Consider the following 16,839-nt stretch of genomic DNA (forward strand, 5'->3'; position numbering starts at 1 on the left):
GGCTTTTTCCTTATAGTTGCTGCATGCTATACTGTTAGATGTTCTTGCCAAATGCAACGACTGCCTTGAAACACTGCGTTTTGCTGATCATACAACAATTTATGTACAGCAGGAGACAGGCTTGCTGCCAGAGATACTTGAAGATAGTCTAAGCTGAAATGTGTATGACATCTATTTTCTTCTGGAGATAGGAATGTGCTTTGAGAGATAAGTTTTGCTGACTTGGAATGTGCTTCCCTAGGTATACTTTTGGAGCTATGATGACTAAACAGCTTGTGAAGCAGTAAAAAAATCATCCAAACTGAGGGAAAAATCTGTTCACTTCAAAATAGAAGTGTGCATGTTTTGTCAGTTTTCTTTAAATTGTGTGGATGAGCTATCTCTTCTGTGTCAGTCTGTATAAAGCATAGAATAGACTTGTAGGTTCCTTAGAGAGAGTAGTGTTTGCAGTGTTAATGCTCTCTCTTTTGAAACAGCAGAATAAAACTCTAGGTAAATATCTACACAACAAATGAACATCATCTTCTCTTCATCAAGCTTAATTTAGCATAAATCTCAGAATTGTTGCTGCATGCAGAACACACTGTCAGTTTGGTGGGGGACCTGTCAGCAGGCTGGTTTGAAAAGAAGAAGAAAGTGATGCCATTTGTACAAAAGGGCTGAAAAGAAGACTTGACAATTTCGGTCATTCTCTGTTAATATAAGTAGAGAGGCCCAGCACAACTAGCTGTCTGGCATTTATCTTAGGGAACCAAAGCACAGCACGTTAAGTGGAGCTCGGAGCTTTACTGAAAATTAAGATTTTGCTTTGCCATGGTTGGTGCTTAGCTGTAGTGTCCCACTCCTCTCTGGTTGCCATTGGGCCCAGTAGTGCAAGCTGCATGGGAAAGTTGCTTTTCCAAACCTCTGGAGAAGGTGTCTGTCTGTTGGTATGATGATAGTCAGGTCTGTAGGGAACCTCACTCAGCAGAAACCACCTCCTAGTGTTTCAGAGCCCAAAATAAATTACAAATTCAGATCAAGTCCTCAGGCTGTTGTCAAAGTTTTGAGGAGGTGCTGAGCTCCAGTGCTTCAGCATTGGTGGATCTCACACCAAGTGTTCTAAGGGGTCTGTAGTCATGACTGCATGAAACCAAAGGTCACATCTGCGTGTCCTAAAGTGGGAGGCCTGTGAGAAGAGGCAGGATGGGACAGATCCTGTCACTTTATTTCTTCAGGTTACAGGTCTTATTGACATCAACAACAAGAACGAGAGAAACCGAGTTCTCCATCAGCCCAGACCCCCCAGTTTCATGCCCTGTAGAAATGGGTAGAGCAATATATGGCAAGTTGTTTCTTATTAGTGGCTCATTTATACGGCACTATTGGTTTTCAGCTCTCAGTTCACCCATTCCAGCAAGAACACTCAGTGGTCTCTTTGCCACAGAGTAGCAAATGAACCAGCCATGCTTTATGCTCCTCTGTGTTTGCTGAAGTATACTGTAGGCGAATTCACCTGATAGTTGAAGAGCAAACACTGTCTATTGATTGGTGACCACCTGTATGGTGTTGGGGTACCTTGCAGGTCATTTATCTGGGAATAATTGTCTGCAGAAGCCAAGGGTGCTCAGGTAGTAGTGCTGCTCTTGCACAAAAGGTGAAACAGAAATATTGGCTTGCTTTGGTACTTTACAAAGTTTTATAAATTAATTCTCTCCAGTCAGAAAATTATGTTGCTATTACCTATCCTTTCTTTTACTGTATTGCGTGTTGAGCAGTGCTTGGGCCTGGGAGGGAAAGGATATTGCTGTTAGTAAGACATGGTACTGCCCCTGCCTGCAGCCATCCAGCTGAGGATCTCTGTGTCTTGCAACAACAGGGGAAAAAGTAATGAGGAGTGCTTGTCATAGTGAAGGAATGTGAATAATTGTGGTCAAAATAAGCGTATGTGGACTGTAAACATCTTTAAATCCAGATTGCCCATCCCATCTCCCCACCTCTGCCAGCGTCTGCTGTGGCAAACAAACTGTACTATGTGATGCGTAAGTGACGACTGAAATGTTTACATGCCTGCAACTTTTTGGTCCTCCATGACTTTTTGGTAACCCCTGCACTGCAATTCTTCCCGTGATGTTCAGTAGTTGCTCTGAAGGCTCTGTTGGAGGCCTGCTGTATCAAGGGTCTGTTATGAACTTGCTTGACAGAGCCTAACAGGGATGTGTTGCATAATTCAACAACTAATCCAGTTACCCCTGGTCAGAGCCCCATGAGGCTCCAGCCCTGAGCAAAAAGTCCTGCTAAAAATAAGCACTGGTCTCACCTTTTAGCCATGAAAACGAGATTCCTCCCTCCTTGTCTGCTCAGTGAAAGGGAAAACTGTGTTTTCAGAGTTAAGGCAGAGACTTATTTAGGGCTTTTTAAAAAATTTTGTTGATTCTTCTTTCACCCTGGAGCTGCTGCTGGGCAGCAGTAGTGGTGCTGCACAGTGGCCATCACGGTTTGCAGCAGAACCATATCTCAGTGCCTGAGCAGGGCTTGAAAGCATTCAGGGTTTTCCCTTTTTGTCCCACTAGGTCTTTCTCTTGCCCCTGACACTGTGTTATGTACTGATAACTGGTGTTAGGAGTTTGAGTGTATCCCCTGGAGAGGCTTTGCCTTTACTGGAGAGCTCAGTGGCAGAGTCACTAGAAACAAGAGATGGTCCATTACCAAGCTTAGGGGGAATATGTGTAACTCCTCTCATCAACATCTTTGAACTGAAGTATTATGTGGAAGTCACAGAACAAAAATGGGTTTATTAAATGCACTATACTTTCAGGAACAAGGTAATGTCTTTAATTATATCTGCTGATTTTCACAGAGAAAAGAAGCACATTTCCAGGCATGACACGACTCCTTTGGGTTTGGCACCACTGCCTCAGCACCAAGGGAGTGATGCTGTGAGGACTTCCAGCAAAGCCCTGTCCTTGTCTCTTGTCAGGGGGTTTCCTCTGGCAACAGGGGCACCTTCCCTTTTCTGTTTCCATGCCAAACAAGAAGTGTTCAGGCTCTGGGAACATGCAACTCACCTCTACAAAAGTAGCAAGAAAAAGTCAAAACCACAGTTTCGATACACACTGACCTTGCCATGCAAAACAAAAGCAGTTACTTTACTGTGTTTAGGATGTCCTAGTTATTTATTTTTCTTCTTGAGGAAGGGCATTACTTGCAGTGGAAGTACAGCTCTCTTCTTTTTGCTGCTTTCCTCTTAAATACATCTTTCTCCCTTGCACCTGCCACCCACCCCTTGTTTTCTCTGCCCAGCCCTGCTAGCTGCCTCTGCTGCTCCTGCCATTCCCATGACAGCTCCATGGCTCCTTTCCAGGCTCCTGCTCTCCTTGCTTCTGCTGTTGATAACAGATTTGGTTTTAGAGGTGGAATCCAGAGATTTCAGCTAAAATTTTCAGCTCCTTTGGCCAGTATCTAGTGTTCTTGGGTGCCTGCAGTATTTTCCTGTCGCTGTGTACTTCTGTTTCATGGGCAGATCACAAACACTCAAAGGCTCATTCTCCTGAAGGTATCTGGTTTCTAAACTTCTGGTCTTCTCCATCATGGTGCAGCACCACGCTGGGGGTCTTGCCTCTGCCAGCACAGCCCAACTCTGGCTTCACTCATCTCACAGCTCAGCTGTCATGATTATCTCAGGGCTCAAAAGTTAGCTGTGATGGGACACATAAACCTCATGGCTGACAGTTAGTCACTTTGCTCTCTTGGTGACGTTCTCCATCTGTGCTTGGCAAGGCAAGTATCTTTGTATGCATAGTTTGGATTCAAAAACATGCAGGGCAGCTCTCCTGTATCAATCACTGTGCAAGCCCTGGAGTCAAAGCTAAAGGTTTTTGTACCAGTAGAGCAGGACAGATCCAGCTCTTGCTGATCCCCAAGGGGCAGCTAGTGCAGCACCTGGTAAGGAGCTCATCCCAAAGCAGGATGCTGCAGCGAGGTGCCCAGCAGCACGATGGTGTCCCACGGGCAGGGCTTCACTGCAGGATTGCTTAGGAGTTGTCCCAGGGATGTCCATAAACACTCTGCAGACTCAGATGTCAGAGGACAGCTGCTCTTTGCACCTCACCGGTTCCTTCGAAGGGTCAGTGGGTGGTGGTGGCTGTTCTGCTCTGTGTGATAATTCATTCTTCAGGAGGTGGAGGATAGCTCTTCCCCTAAACTGATGCCATCATGTGAGGATAACAAACAGCCTGGAAGAAGTGAAATCAAGCCTCTGCAGCCTAACTTGTTAATCACTAGTGACTTGCTATTCATTCTAATTTTTCCCAGTCTTGTTGTGGACCTTACAGATCTCCCACGAAATACCTGTAGTTTTTAGCCTGGCATGGATCACCTGAAAACAAATGCAAACATGTTTATTCTTCAGTTTTTTAGCCAGGCAGCCTTCTAGGCCCTCTCTCACACTTCTCACCGTGCCACTCCCTGGCTCCTGCCAGGACCTGCAAATCCAGCTTGCAAGCCACCCGCTCTATGCCTCCCTACCCCTCTTTCCAAGGAGCCAGTGAAAACCTGGGCACCAGCCCAGTTACCTCACTTGCAGGACATGGCACATGGGGCCACGATGAGCTCCCAAGCCCCTGCGGTTACCTCTGCACATCTCCTGCAGAGCTCCTGGGGCTGCCCGGGCCCCCCTCCTTGGGCTGCTCTTGCTGTGGATGCTGGCCAGTTTGGCCACATGGCTCCTTGCCAGCACTGGCCCTGGGCTATGGCAGCGGTGCAGTGGGTTCAGGGTCTCATGCAGCATGTTGTGTGGCTGCAGCAGGGCTGATTTTCACTTTGGAAGTTGTTGTTTACAATCTCAGCACCAAAAAAGCAGAGGTAAAAGGAGTTATCTTGTAAAGGAAAATAGTAAACATTTTCTTTTTCAGTAACCCTTCTTCAAGTATTTCCCTCTGCTGTAAAAGCTGTGTCTCAGTGGGACCCTCTGCTGCTGTTACACCCTCTGAGTTGTTTTCCAGAGCACTTTCCATAACTGCTGTCAGCTCTGGTGATGGATCTGCAGGGAAGGGCTCCTCAGCTGCGCACCACCAAGCCCATGCTCCCATCTTCCACTTCCTCCTCCCAGCACCCCAGCACTCTCCAATGCTCTCCCCTACATCCTGCAACTTCTCTGTGCAAGACAGCAGATGCAGGAAAGAGGAGGTGGTCCTGACACGGCAGGGCAAGAACGATATGAATGCAAAGAAATGGCATTATACGCTGCCAAAGTTGATCTTGATAAGATTCCACGGGCTGCTATAGGCAGATAACCGGGATATTGCCATCCAGGAGCATGTGGTCTATCTGCTGGCAGCGCTGTCTGCCTTTATTAGCTATTCTCATTCGCTCATAGGGTCCAGCAGTGCTTATCTGCAGAGGAAAGTTAATTTGGGATAAGACAAAGAGCAGCTGAAAGCACAGTAGTTCTTCCAGAATAACCACACAGATCAAACCAAGTAGGAGCAGGGCTGAGATTTGTCCCACCATTTTTGGGCACCAATGGTCAGTACCGAGAAGCTACATCCACGAGGGTCCCTGGGCTCTCCTGTGTGCTGGGTCACCCTCCACTAGTGCTTCCCCCTCATGTTGGCTAAAGAAGAGCATTTAATATCTTAAATGTGGTGCCAATAGTATTTAATGATATATTTTTGGGAGGACCCAGTCATGACCTGATGCATTGTCTGAAGAGATGCTGTGAGCAGTTGACAGTGAATTGCCATGGAGGACTTTCACAAGGACTCCTGCTGTAGCTAAGAATAGCAATAATGTACATCTGAACCCAAATCTTATCCTGAGCCTTCATTATAAAGGCCTCTGTAAGTCTTTGACTCTTTTCCAAAACAAAAACTCTTTTAAATTACTAAGTTGCAAGAGTTACAGTCATACCTATAATGAGTGTTTGGCATCTATTGCTGCTACCTTTGGTACAGATGTTTTCAAAAATATCTAAGATTCAGTCAAAAGGATATCTTGCTCTCCCAAATCACACTTTCTTTTCTTTTACTGAATCCAGTTTTCTAGTTTGTTCGCTTGCCCCTTATTTATGAACTCTTTAATTTGTATCCACTTAAAAAAATACTTAAAATTAAATATCACTTGTAAAGTGAGAGCTGTGAGGATTGAATGCTGCCTACTTATGGCCTCTTTGCCAATTAGCACTCTGTTATTCAGAGATGATGATACAGTAAATCTGAGGGAAACAGTATTATAACTCCTGTGAAAGGATTTTTCTATTTGAGTGCTGTCATTTATATGGCATGGGCTGGTGAGTTTGTGCCCATAAAGTTAGTGTTATTTTCTTCAATTTATGGTCTCCACATGTGGCTGATTATGTGTCTGGAGGATTTCAGTTGAGCAGACTTCATGTATTCTACTATTGAATACACCTGGGTTTCTTTTGACCATTTTATGTGTTGCCAAGTTTCAATTTTTATATAGTCGAGCTGCTCATAATCAGAGACTTATTCTGCTTCTTACTACACAAATAGAGACACAAGGTGCCAGCCTTGGGGACTTGCAGGAGGAATCTCCACAGAGCAATTCTGGGGGAGAGACCCCAAAATGCAAATGCGGGTGCAATTAAATCAAGGATCAAGTGTAGCCTTGCGGTCTGGCTCCACCAACACATTAAGGACAAATAATGCCCTGTAGATCTGCAGGCACATCCATTAGTTAACTTTTCTGTGAAGGAAACAAGGTTTCTTCTTGTTTCCCCTAAAGGGAATGTTTTCCTAGTGCTACCTTCTGATCAGGATGAAGCTGTTGGGGAAGAGACAGCACAGTCATTGTGCAGGTATCTGATTCCCAGGTGCCCCTGTACTAGGACAACTTAATTCCCAGGACACAGTTGGATGAGCTTGGGCTGCCAGGATTTTAGGCTGTGAGCGCTGGGCAGTGTTGATGAAGAAATGCGGGATGGGAGTGTTCAGTGTAAGTGAGGACCAAGTGAGGAGTCAAGAGGATATATATATTTTCCTAATTAGCAGAAGTTCTGTTTCCCCCTGTGGGAGATAGTTTTTCAGCAGACTGCATGTCTCTGGCTGTAGGTGGGAAAGCAGCAGTGAAGTGCAAATGCCACAAGACTGATTTAATAACTCTGTTAAAAACTGCAGGGAGAGCAGAAACAGCCTGAGCTGAGAAAAACCTGCCAGTAGATTTCCCAGCCAACCTCCCAGACTTAGAAGAGTTAGACTGACACCTGATCTTCCAGGCATGTGGCAATGCTGAATTTCCAAACTTCTTGAGATTCTCCTTCCTTGCTATTCTTCTTGTCCCTCCATTTCCCTTTTGAAATGCATAAATCTGTCATGGATCCGACTGGGACTGTGTATTAGATGTTGTTGGCAGAGGCACAGGGGTTCAGATCTTCAGGGGAGGCTCCCCAAAGCACCAGTGTAGGAGCGAACTCAAGTCCCTTGATGTTTGTAGTACCAAACCGCAGCTTATTGCTGAAATAGCCTCAGCTGGGAAGGAACTGAGTCGGGATCCTCTGGCACTCTGGGGCTGGACAGAAGTCCTCTTGGGGGTAGGTTTTGTGTAGACCCCTGTCTGCTGGTGTGGCTGGGCTAGCCTGGGCCACCAGCAGTGCAGTGCTGAGGACAGGGACTGGCTTTCCATCCAGACCCAAACCACAGGAAGAGGTTTGTAAGGAGCCTCCAGATAGCCCCATGGACATGTTTGGGCTAAAAGGGGAGCTTTAATTGCACTTTAAGCTCATTGCACAGTGTCTGATGCCATTTGAGGCAGATATCTACAGCTGCTGTTTGGTATAATGTTTTTTCTGGAGTGTTTTTTCAGTCCACAGTGTGATACTGTATCTCTCACAGCTCTTTGTGATGACCAGGACTCCTGGAAGACCTAAAGTACCAATGCTTTTTAATTTTTTTTATCTGAATGAACTTGTTAGCCCGTAAACACTGCAAGTGGAAGGCCCTCATGGCCTGCCATGAGTGCTCGTGATAAATGGGCTAACGAAAGCAGTGAATGAAACGGTCTACTGAATCATTTTCTAACACTAATGCAAATAAAACACCTTTATTGTTTCCGTGGCAGATGCTTTCCACTTATGATGAATTGATGATGTTGAGTTGGTTTATATTTTCTCTCTCTTCCGTTCCTTCTCTTCACAGACCAGATGACGTGATGCTGAAGCGCACCCATGACGAGACTGTCCTCTTGCACTGCTTCCTCTGGCCTGTGGTTACATTCCTGGTTGGAGTCCTCATTGTGGTCCTGACCATCTGCGCCAAGAGCTTGGCCGTCAGGGCAGAGGCAATAAAAAAGAAGAAGCATTTGTAAACCGCAAAGCTGCTGATGGGAAAAAAGTTGCAAGAAGGTGTCATGTGGGGCAACTCGACACACTTCAGGTCTGCAGGGCACCCAGCTGCACCTCCTTCCACTGCCTCATCTGATGATGGAGTTGCTTTTGCCTCAGGATTATTCTTGGGAGACTGCCCTGTGAAATGTCAGCTAATCGCTTCTTCTGCTATGACAGTAAATAAGTATATTCTACCAAAAAAAAAATCTACGCTGCACCAAATATGCTGTGCGCTGTTAGTCCTGAACAGCAGCTACCCAGGTCCTAGCGGTATTGAGAGCCAGTTTATAAAACACCCTGGTGTTGCTCATTTCATCTCCGCGAAGTCATCTTTACTACTGTTTAATATTAAATATTTAAAATATTTAATTTATGATAGACTGTATTTCCAAAATAATACAGTTTGATTGTTTGGGGTTTTTTAAAACTTTTTTTTTCCTTAAAAAAAAAAAAAAAGCTTTAAGACAAAAATAACACTGTGCTGATTTTGTTCTTTTTTTTTTTCCACTGTGTAGAACTTCATTTTAGAATTCAAACTTTAACCTCTGTCTAGGTGAAATCTTTCATCATGACCTGTTTATTGTGAAGAAATGTAGAAACCTCTCAGAAATATTTCTTCAAAAAATGAAGCAATTATTGGAAAAGGTGATTAAACAGTGGACCTAATTTTATTGCCTTGGTGGTATTCAGTCCCCACAGTTTTTCTTGTCCGTTCTCAGTTACCCTCTTCACCAAAATGCTCTGGGGCTGTAAGGAGCAGTGATTTTACATTTTTCTAGCAATATCCCCAAATAGTGTAGTGCTTGCTGAGGGTACCCTGGGAGCTGTGATGTCATGCAAGTCACCAGGCTCCATGGATGGCCAGAGAAGGACATCAACTCTCTGCAGAGCTGAGGGCATTTGCTGCTGAACTGCCCTTCGCAGTCACACCAGCTCCATGCCGGGTCCCTCCCAGGGGACGCTCCAGCAAATGCAAGGCAGGCTGGGCATGGTATCTTGCTAAGACACGGTCTTAGTCTCCTTGGTCAGTGCAGAGATTCCTGTATTTCTGGCAGTTTCACCAAGAACGTCCAGTCCATGCTGTAGTCTGAAACTGACACCAGCACAGATTTATGGCACCCATCCTCGCCCCCGCAGGGCTGTGCACCCCTGGGACCAGCTGAATGGCTTTGCAGGGAATGCTGGCAGACGGTAACAAAGCATTTTAATCTACCTGAACAATTCTGCAATTCTAATCATACTGTTCATTGTACTAATCTCTGATATTCTTAGCATTATGTTTGAATACCTTGTGTTTTGTTGTGTTTTTGACAAACAGGCAACGTATTTCCTGATGCTGAGGAAAGTGCAAGATCTGAAAGCCTGAAAGCTTTGTTGGCACAAGGCACAGTGACAAACCTGCTTGTATTGCCCATTCTCCATTTCAAATTAATTATATTGTGCATTTAAGAATTGATTTCTGTACAACTTCTTAATTTATAAACTTGTAGATGTTGTGGGCATCTTGGTGCCCAGTGATGATGGCAGCAGGACAGCTAGAGGGTATTCACAACTCCCCTGCTTAATTGCTATATAACTTTTGCAGTCTTCTGATCCCAATGCACTCCAGGATAGCTGTTCCTTCAAATAATTTAGGGAGATATGTTTGTGGAGGTGGGAACTTGATGCTTGATACTTGGGAACTTGATACAATAGAACAAGGGGTAATGGTTTTAAACCGAAGGAATGGAGATTCAGGCCAGACATGAGGAATAAATCTTTTACACTGAGGGTGGTGAAACACTGGGACAGGTTGCCAGAGAAGTGGTAGATGCCCCATCTCTGGAGACATTCCAAGCCAGGCTGGACGGGGCTCTGAGGAACCTGATCTAGTTGAAGATGTCCCTGCTCATCGCAGGGGGGTTGGACTAGATGAACTTCAAAGGTGCCTTCCAACCCAAACTATTCTATGATTCTATGATTCTTGGCTAATTATTCTGTATGAAAGATCTGATTAGTGTTGGCTGCACATGTTCAAGCACTTCCAGTTCTGTAGATGGAAAATACTGCTTGTGTGAGAATTTCCCAGTTTCTCTGTTTTAAACATCACCACTTTGGAGGTGCCTGTTGTCAGGCTCACACAGGTACTCTCAGTCTCTGCCTGCCAAAAAGGATAACACTGGATATGCTGAATGAAGAGAGGTTGTGAGCGCCCAGCCCATCAGATGAAAGCCTGCTGACTTTTGGAGGTGCTGTCCTGCAAAGGACACAGTATTTTCTTTCATTCATGTCTCGCTGCTGTGGCCCCACATCTCTGCAGTTCTCACACCTCACAATCTGCAGAAACATTGCACGTGTCTGCTTTTGGTGAGGTTGGTTATTATATATATTTATACATATGTATTACTTTTTCACACTCTGCAAATCATAGAAATCTGCTGCTGTGGGGTGGTTTGGTTGTCCAGGTAAGGTGGTGGCAAGCTCCCCTCCTCCATTTGTTCTTGGTAACTTCTTACAGGTAAGGGGAATAACCCTGATTTATGTGGATGCACGTTCTTTGTTTTCCCAAGGGAGAAGGAAATATGCCGTGACACAGATTCATCATGGATTTTAAGCCAGTAGCTTGGGGCTCACAAATCCAGATTAACAAAATCCTCTCTAGCTTTGCTCCAGAGGCTTTTGTGACTGAATTGTGCAGCTGATTCACCAAGCAAAAGGCAAGAAGCAAGTTAAGTTGAAGCAGCTCGTTTGATCGACAATCATATCTTTAAATCTGCTAGAAATGCCATTTGCAAAGGCCTCTGGAATAAAGTAGTGGTTACAAAGATGATATTAAATCATTTCACAAAGAGATTAACATCTCAAATTAAACATCTAAATTGGCGTGCAAAGACAGGCAGCAAGTACCACCCTGTTTGGCAGCATGTGGTGCCAAGGGGAAAAAAAAATCCTAAAATTCACTCTTCTGTTCCAGCCTGCACCTTGTTGATTTAGAAGTGTCTTTCTAATCCCCATACTCTATTATGGGAGCTTGGTATTTCCTTCTAGTGGATTATTCACTGATTTCCCCCTTGGCTTTGTGTATTTCCAGTTTTTTCAGCGTATTCTCTAAAGCATATTTGCAGCCAGAGCCATCTGCAAAGTTGACTTTTGCATTTTATTCAATATTTATACGCCATTGCTTTGAGGAATTTTGTTCTGTCATGCTGTCTGCTGCTCTGTTTAGTAAGTCCTGCCTTTTCTCTCATGTAGTGCAATTAAATAATTTTGTTTATACAGTATCTTTCTCTGTCAGCTTCTTAGGCTCATTTCAAAAGTTGAAGTATTAGGAGCATTTTTTGGTGCGTTTTTCCTCCTCTGTGTGTTTCTGTGTTGCCAGCAAAAGATGAGATTTCACAACACATTAGAAAATTAGGGGAGCTTAATTCAGCACTTGGACCAGATGAAGGATGTCATGGCGGGTATCCTGGGGCATTTTTAAAGATGATTACCTGTCATTTCTGGTGTAAATGCAGCCCTTGACTGGGTCCAGCACAGTCTGCTGGATTTGAAGGGCTTTTACCAGCTGGGCTCTTCAGCAAATACTGCAGAACATGAGCTGGCTGGAAGGTGTGATGGAGACATAACACAGGTCTCTGTTTCCAAACAGGTGTGTTTTGGGGGAAAGGATCCGTCAAGCATGTGTTATCCTGTCAGAGTCCCACTGGGAAATGTGAAAGGGGAAAGACTGGTTAATGTTTAAAACCTTTACATAGATAAGGTGTAGGGATTAAGTAACCTTAAGGAAGTGTCTGATGCAGGTTGCTGGGCGTTTACGCCTCACTTGAAAAATTAAAACTGTTTTAAAGTGGGCAGTCAACACCCATGTAGGTCTGGTACAATAGCGGAACAATGTGAGTTGCTTGTTAGACAGAAGGAACGTGCTGTGCAAGCGTCTTTGCTCAGCTTCGCAAATATGGGAGCTGCCTGCCCAGTCTGTGTTCCTGCAAACTTCAGCCTAAATGGCCTAAAGTATCTTAAACCAAGAATAGACACATGAAAGAGGAGACAGCGAGAATGGTGTTTAAAAAGGGAAGGGAAGGGAAGGGAAGGGAAGGGAAGGGAAGGGAAGGGAAGGGAAGGGAAGGGAAGGGAAGGGAAAGGAAAGGAAAGGAAAGGAAAGGAAAGGAAAGGAAAGGAAAGGAAAGGAAAGGAAAGGAAAGGAAAGGAAAGGAAAGGAAAGGAAAGGAAAGGAAAGGAAAGGAAAGGAAAGGAAAGGAAAGGAAAGAAAAGAAAAGAAAAGAAAAGAAAAGAAAAGAAAAGAAAAGAAAAGAAAAGAAAAGAAAAGAAAAGAAAAGAAAAGAAAAGAAAAGAAAAGAGAAGAGAAAAACAACTTAGGCCATAGCTTATATTTGGACAATCAGATGAAAGGAGGCCCAGCGGAATTCTTATCAAAAAAAAAGCTTATTTCTGTTTGTGATTTCTCTGAGAATCAAAAGCTGGCTTGTTTGTTTGTTTTTTTTTCCCCCTCATCATGGAGCAGCTGCTATTGCTCCATTAACTTTCAATCAGAAACCAACCCCTTCCCTTTCTGGCATCTTAAGAGGTTGCTATGCTGATCTGTCAAGCTAACAATCTTTGCTGCACAAAGCAAGAGTGGGAAAACCTCTGAGGGAATATGTGTGCAATTAATCATACTGCCTTGTCAGGTCACAGACCCACTGAGTGAATCAACCCCAAAATCTGATATTTGAGAGGCTGTGCAATTTTCTTTCTGGTTTGATACGGTAGCACAGGTGCCGTCATTATTTGCACAGTGGTTAATTCACATCTCTTTAGTGGTCTAATGGTTTTAAGTCTCGTAAGCTAAAAAATCGCTTTGCATACATTGGATGCATGGCTAGAGATGCAATATGGAGAAAAAGAATAGCCCATTAAATTATATAGCCGCAATTTGGATGTGAAATTTTATTGTATAATACATTGGCATAGCTGTAAAATTAGGTACAACCCTACAATACACAAACAATTTCCATACAGCACATACAGCAATCAAGCTGAAATAACTGCCAGAAATGCAGTAAAAGTTACTTAAATCACCTTTGATATTGCATTAAAAAAAACAATCTGCCTGTAATTTAATTTAATGAGCTAATGCAGTGACAAACATTACCTTACATAAGGCAACTTTCTCACAACTTTTCAGCTAGCATAAGGTTTATCTCTATTTATTTGCATGCCAATTGCCATTCACTAAAAGCAGTTGGAAAAAAATCAACTACTAAGCTCTTCCATATAATTGCTTGTCCAGAAAGTGACAGCAACTTGTGGTTTATGGGAAAAATTCTTTAACTATTTGGACCCCATACAGCAGGATCAATTAAAAAAGGGATGTGAGCAACTGAAGTTTTGTTTCAAAAGCCTCAAAGAGACAACTTTGAGACCATTTCCATTCCCTCACTGTAGGACTAGGACAAATCTAGACTTCATATGAGGAGCAATTTCTGATCATACCTAACAGGCCACATGCCAATATTGAAGTCTGTGTCTTTTCAATATACACACATGGCTGCATTTCAATGGAAGAATGCAATTTCAATGCAAGAAACACAGGCTCCTACACCAAAGGTTTGTGGAATGGGAACCTGAATTTTGCAGGTGAGCTGCTTTGAGCAGAGCCACAGCCCTTCTCATTTTGGCAGGAGAGCAGCTCCTCCCTCACCCCTTTCCCCCCTAGAAATTAAAAGAACTGAACTGTCTTTTCCTGCACTACTCCTCTGAAGAATAACATTTGAGATTATTAAAAATTAACAGTGAAATTGTGAGGAATTGTCAAGATCCTAAACTATTTTTTTTTCCCTGAAAAGTCAGGATTAAATGATCTAATACCAAAGGAAAAAATAATATGGAAATTCTGGAGTTAGCTAGCATTTCTTGCTTTAGATTGCTTAATTTTCAATCCTTACTGAAAATACAAAGTGTATGCTATGAATATCCAAGTGTCCAGACAAGCGACTCGCAGGCAGTCTATGGTTCTGGTGTATTAAAAACAAATAATGTCCTTTGAACTTTGCCGCTTTTTTGCATCCAAACTGGAGACTAATGGAGATACATACAAGAAGCAATGCATCATAGTGAGCATTTTAAATAATGTCCCGAGATCTTATTTAAAAAATTAATTTAGATCAGACTAGCAACAAATGAGGGGAGATTGAAAACGGGCTGCAGATCTGTCAACACAAAGCAATAATGAACAGCAAGATACCAAGCACAGGTGTGGGGTGAGGTGTCTCGGTAGCTTTATTCATGATACGAAATGACAAGGTAAAGGGCAAATTAATTGAATTTTTAAAAATATGACAGATCAGGATGGTTGCAAGCTCCAGTTTGATGGGCACATGGTTCAACAGCAAGTATGAGGAGCAAAGAACATTAGCAGAAGAATAAAATGTCCTTTCTTATTCCTGAAAAATACAAAGTAATAAATGAAGATGGGAGGGACAGAGCAAATATAATGTTTAGTGGAAAGAAATATTTTGGCAAGAAAAAATGTGACTGTAAAGCCTTTGGATAGATGCTAGACACCATGCTGGTGTGATCACTGCCAGCTAACCCTGGCTTTGGTTGAATTAGCTGGTGTCTTGGCGTGAAACTGTAGCCTTTTCTCCAGTAGCTGTTGTGTAGTGACTTCTTAGTAGAATATGGGGGTACCACGTTGTTTGTTTGTTTGGTTGGTTGGTTGGTTTTTCAACCCGTTTCAACCTATTTTTTTGTAACCTGTTTTGTGCAGAGCAAACTGTATTTCCCATTCTTTTTACACTGAAATTGTTGGGAAGTTTAGAGCAGTGTTGCATGGGTTTTTTGCAGCAGTTTGGGCAGTTTCTGGTGCGTGAGTTTGCATGTTGGGGACAGCATGGGGGTAACGGAGCTGAAGTTGGCAGAGCCTGATCACAACAGCCACATCCTCCCTGGGTTACGTAAGTTACTTACCTCATCTTTGATATTGCATTAAAAAAAGTACAATAACAACAGCAACAACAAAAAGGCAATCTGCCTGTAATTTAATTTAATGAGCTAATGCAGTGTCAAACATTACCTTACATATAAGGTAACTTAAAGCAGCTATGCTGCCTTCCCAGACCCAGAGAGGATGGGGCCACCACTGTCACGCTCTGCCAGCTTCGAGCTCTGTCATTGCAGCATCAGGACCATCACACTGATTTTTCATTCCATAAAGCAACGTTTCTACTGAAAATCCATGCATGGATGCAGAAGCCCTGCGTAAACTCTCCCTTAGGGAAAGGACTTTGCATGACTGGGTGCAGCACACAGGACATTGCTGGAGCTGAACATCTCAGAATTCACTGGTGTCAATGTCAACAGGTTTGGGGCTAGGTTGTTTTTTCCTCCACAGATATTTTGGGCACAAAACACACAGTTATGCACAGCAGTTATTTGACAGTAACCTGTTTTCCTTGCTTACAGGACAGGCACGTGTGCCCAGGGAGATTCCCCCTGTGCAAAGTGAGCAAAATTAAAGATTTGGGCAAAACTCCATATTTCAAATCAGTTTTAAATGACCTACTGTTTAAGTTTTTTCTTGACCTATATTGAAACATGGTGGGAATTATTTATTTTTGGCCATATTACCTGTACAGATTGATAGCCCATTTTGTGGGAATGAGGCAGCTAATGTATGGCTGCATAGTGCAAGCTCATTGCAGCATGAACTGTGCCTCCAAGTAAGATGGACTGGGACCTGTTCCTTCCTTCAGTCCTGCTATTAGAGTGACGTACATACTTTGATTTCACTCTGTTGCTTCCTTCTTAAGCACTCTTTCTCTGAGCATGCAAGTGCGTATTTACTGTGTGGTAAAGGTTTACCAAACTCATCATTATTCTCTATTCACGCACGCCGAGCCGTCTCTCTCAATGATTTGCTTTATAATGATCGAAGACATTCTGTACCAGCTTGCATTCCTCCTCATTTTATTCTTCCTCTATCACTCTTGTCTGACACTGCTTATGATGCATTTTCAAGGTTGCTTTTATTGATAGCTAAAACAAAAAGGCAAAGTAAAAGTGAAAAGCCAAATTGATTAGTTTAATATTTATTTTACAAAGACATTAAAATTAACTTTTTTTTTAATGTACATTCTGTGCTTTGCTAAATAACCTTGAAGACTGTGTTACCAAGTCAAGCATTGCTATTAGCAATACTCATTACGTAGCTCAAACACATTCTGTTAATTTGGCCCTATCCATTTAAACACTACCTATGCAATTTGAAAAAAAAAATAATAAGAAGTGCTGTAGCTTTTTTGACAATTAAGGGTTTGTTTCCCCTTTCAAAACAGTACATTTCTGGCAAATGTACCATATTAAAATCTGCTCCATCGTTGGGTGAGGAAGAGGAGGGCTGGCAGCACAGTTATTTTTAAGAGAGTCTTTCATACAAGGTTTTTAATTGGACCGTAGGTCTCCTCACATCCCTGGGAAGTGAGAAGTTCTTTTACAAGCAGCTGAACTGCTGCCTGCAGAGGTCAGGTGTTATGCACAAG

The 16,839-nt window shown here is 43.1% G+C and overlaps 1 protein-coding gene across 1 annotated transcript in view; it reads left to right on the forward strand.

Annotated features, from left to right (window-relative positions):
- The window catches only part of KCNMB4 (potassium calcium-activated channel subfamily M regulatory beta subunit 4), a 28,150-nt gene extending 19,164 nt beyond the window's left edge, over positions 1 to 8,986 (forward strand). Inside the window, exon 3 of the mRNA XM_005503234.4 lies at positions 8,133 to 8,986. Within this exon, the coding sequence (XP_005503291.2) occupies positions 8,133 to 8,301 (169 nt within the window). The 3' untranslated portion in view covers positions 8,302 to 8,986. The remainder of the gene's footprint in view (positions 1 to 8,132) is intronic.
- Positions 8,987 to 16,839: the final 7,853 nt, after the last annotated feature.

This window comes from Columba livia, chromosome 1 (genome assembly GCF_036013475.1).
Source record: "Columba livia isolate bColLiv1 breed racing homer chromosome 1, bColLiv1.pat.W.v2, whole genome shotgun sequence".
In the NCBI taxonomy this organism is placed as follows: Eukaryota; Metazoa; Chordata; class Aves; order Columbiformes; family Columbidae; genus Columba; species Columba livia.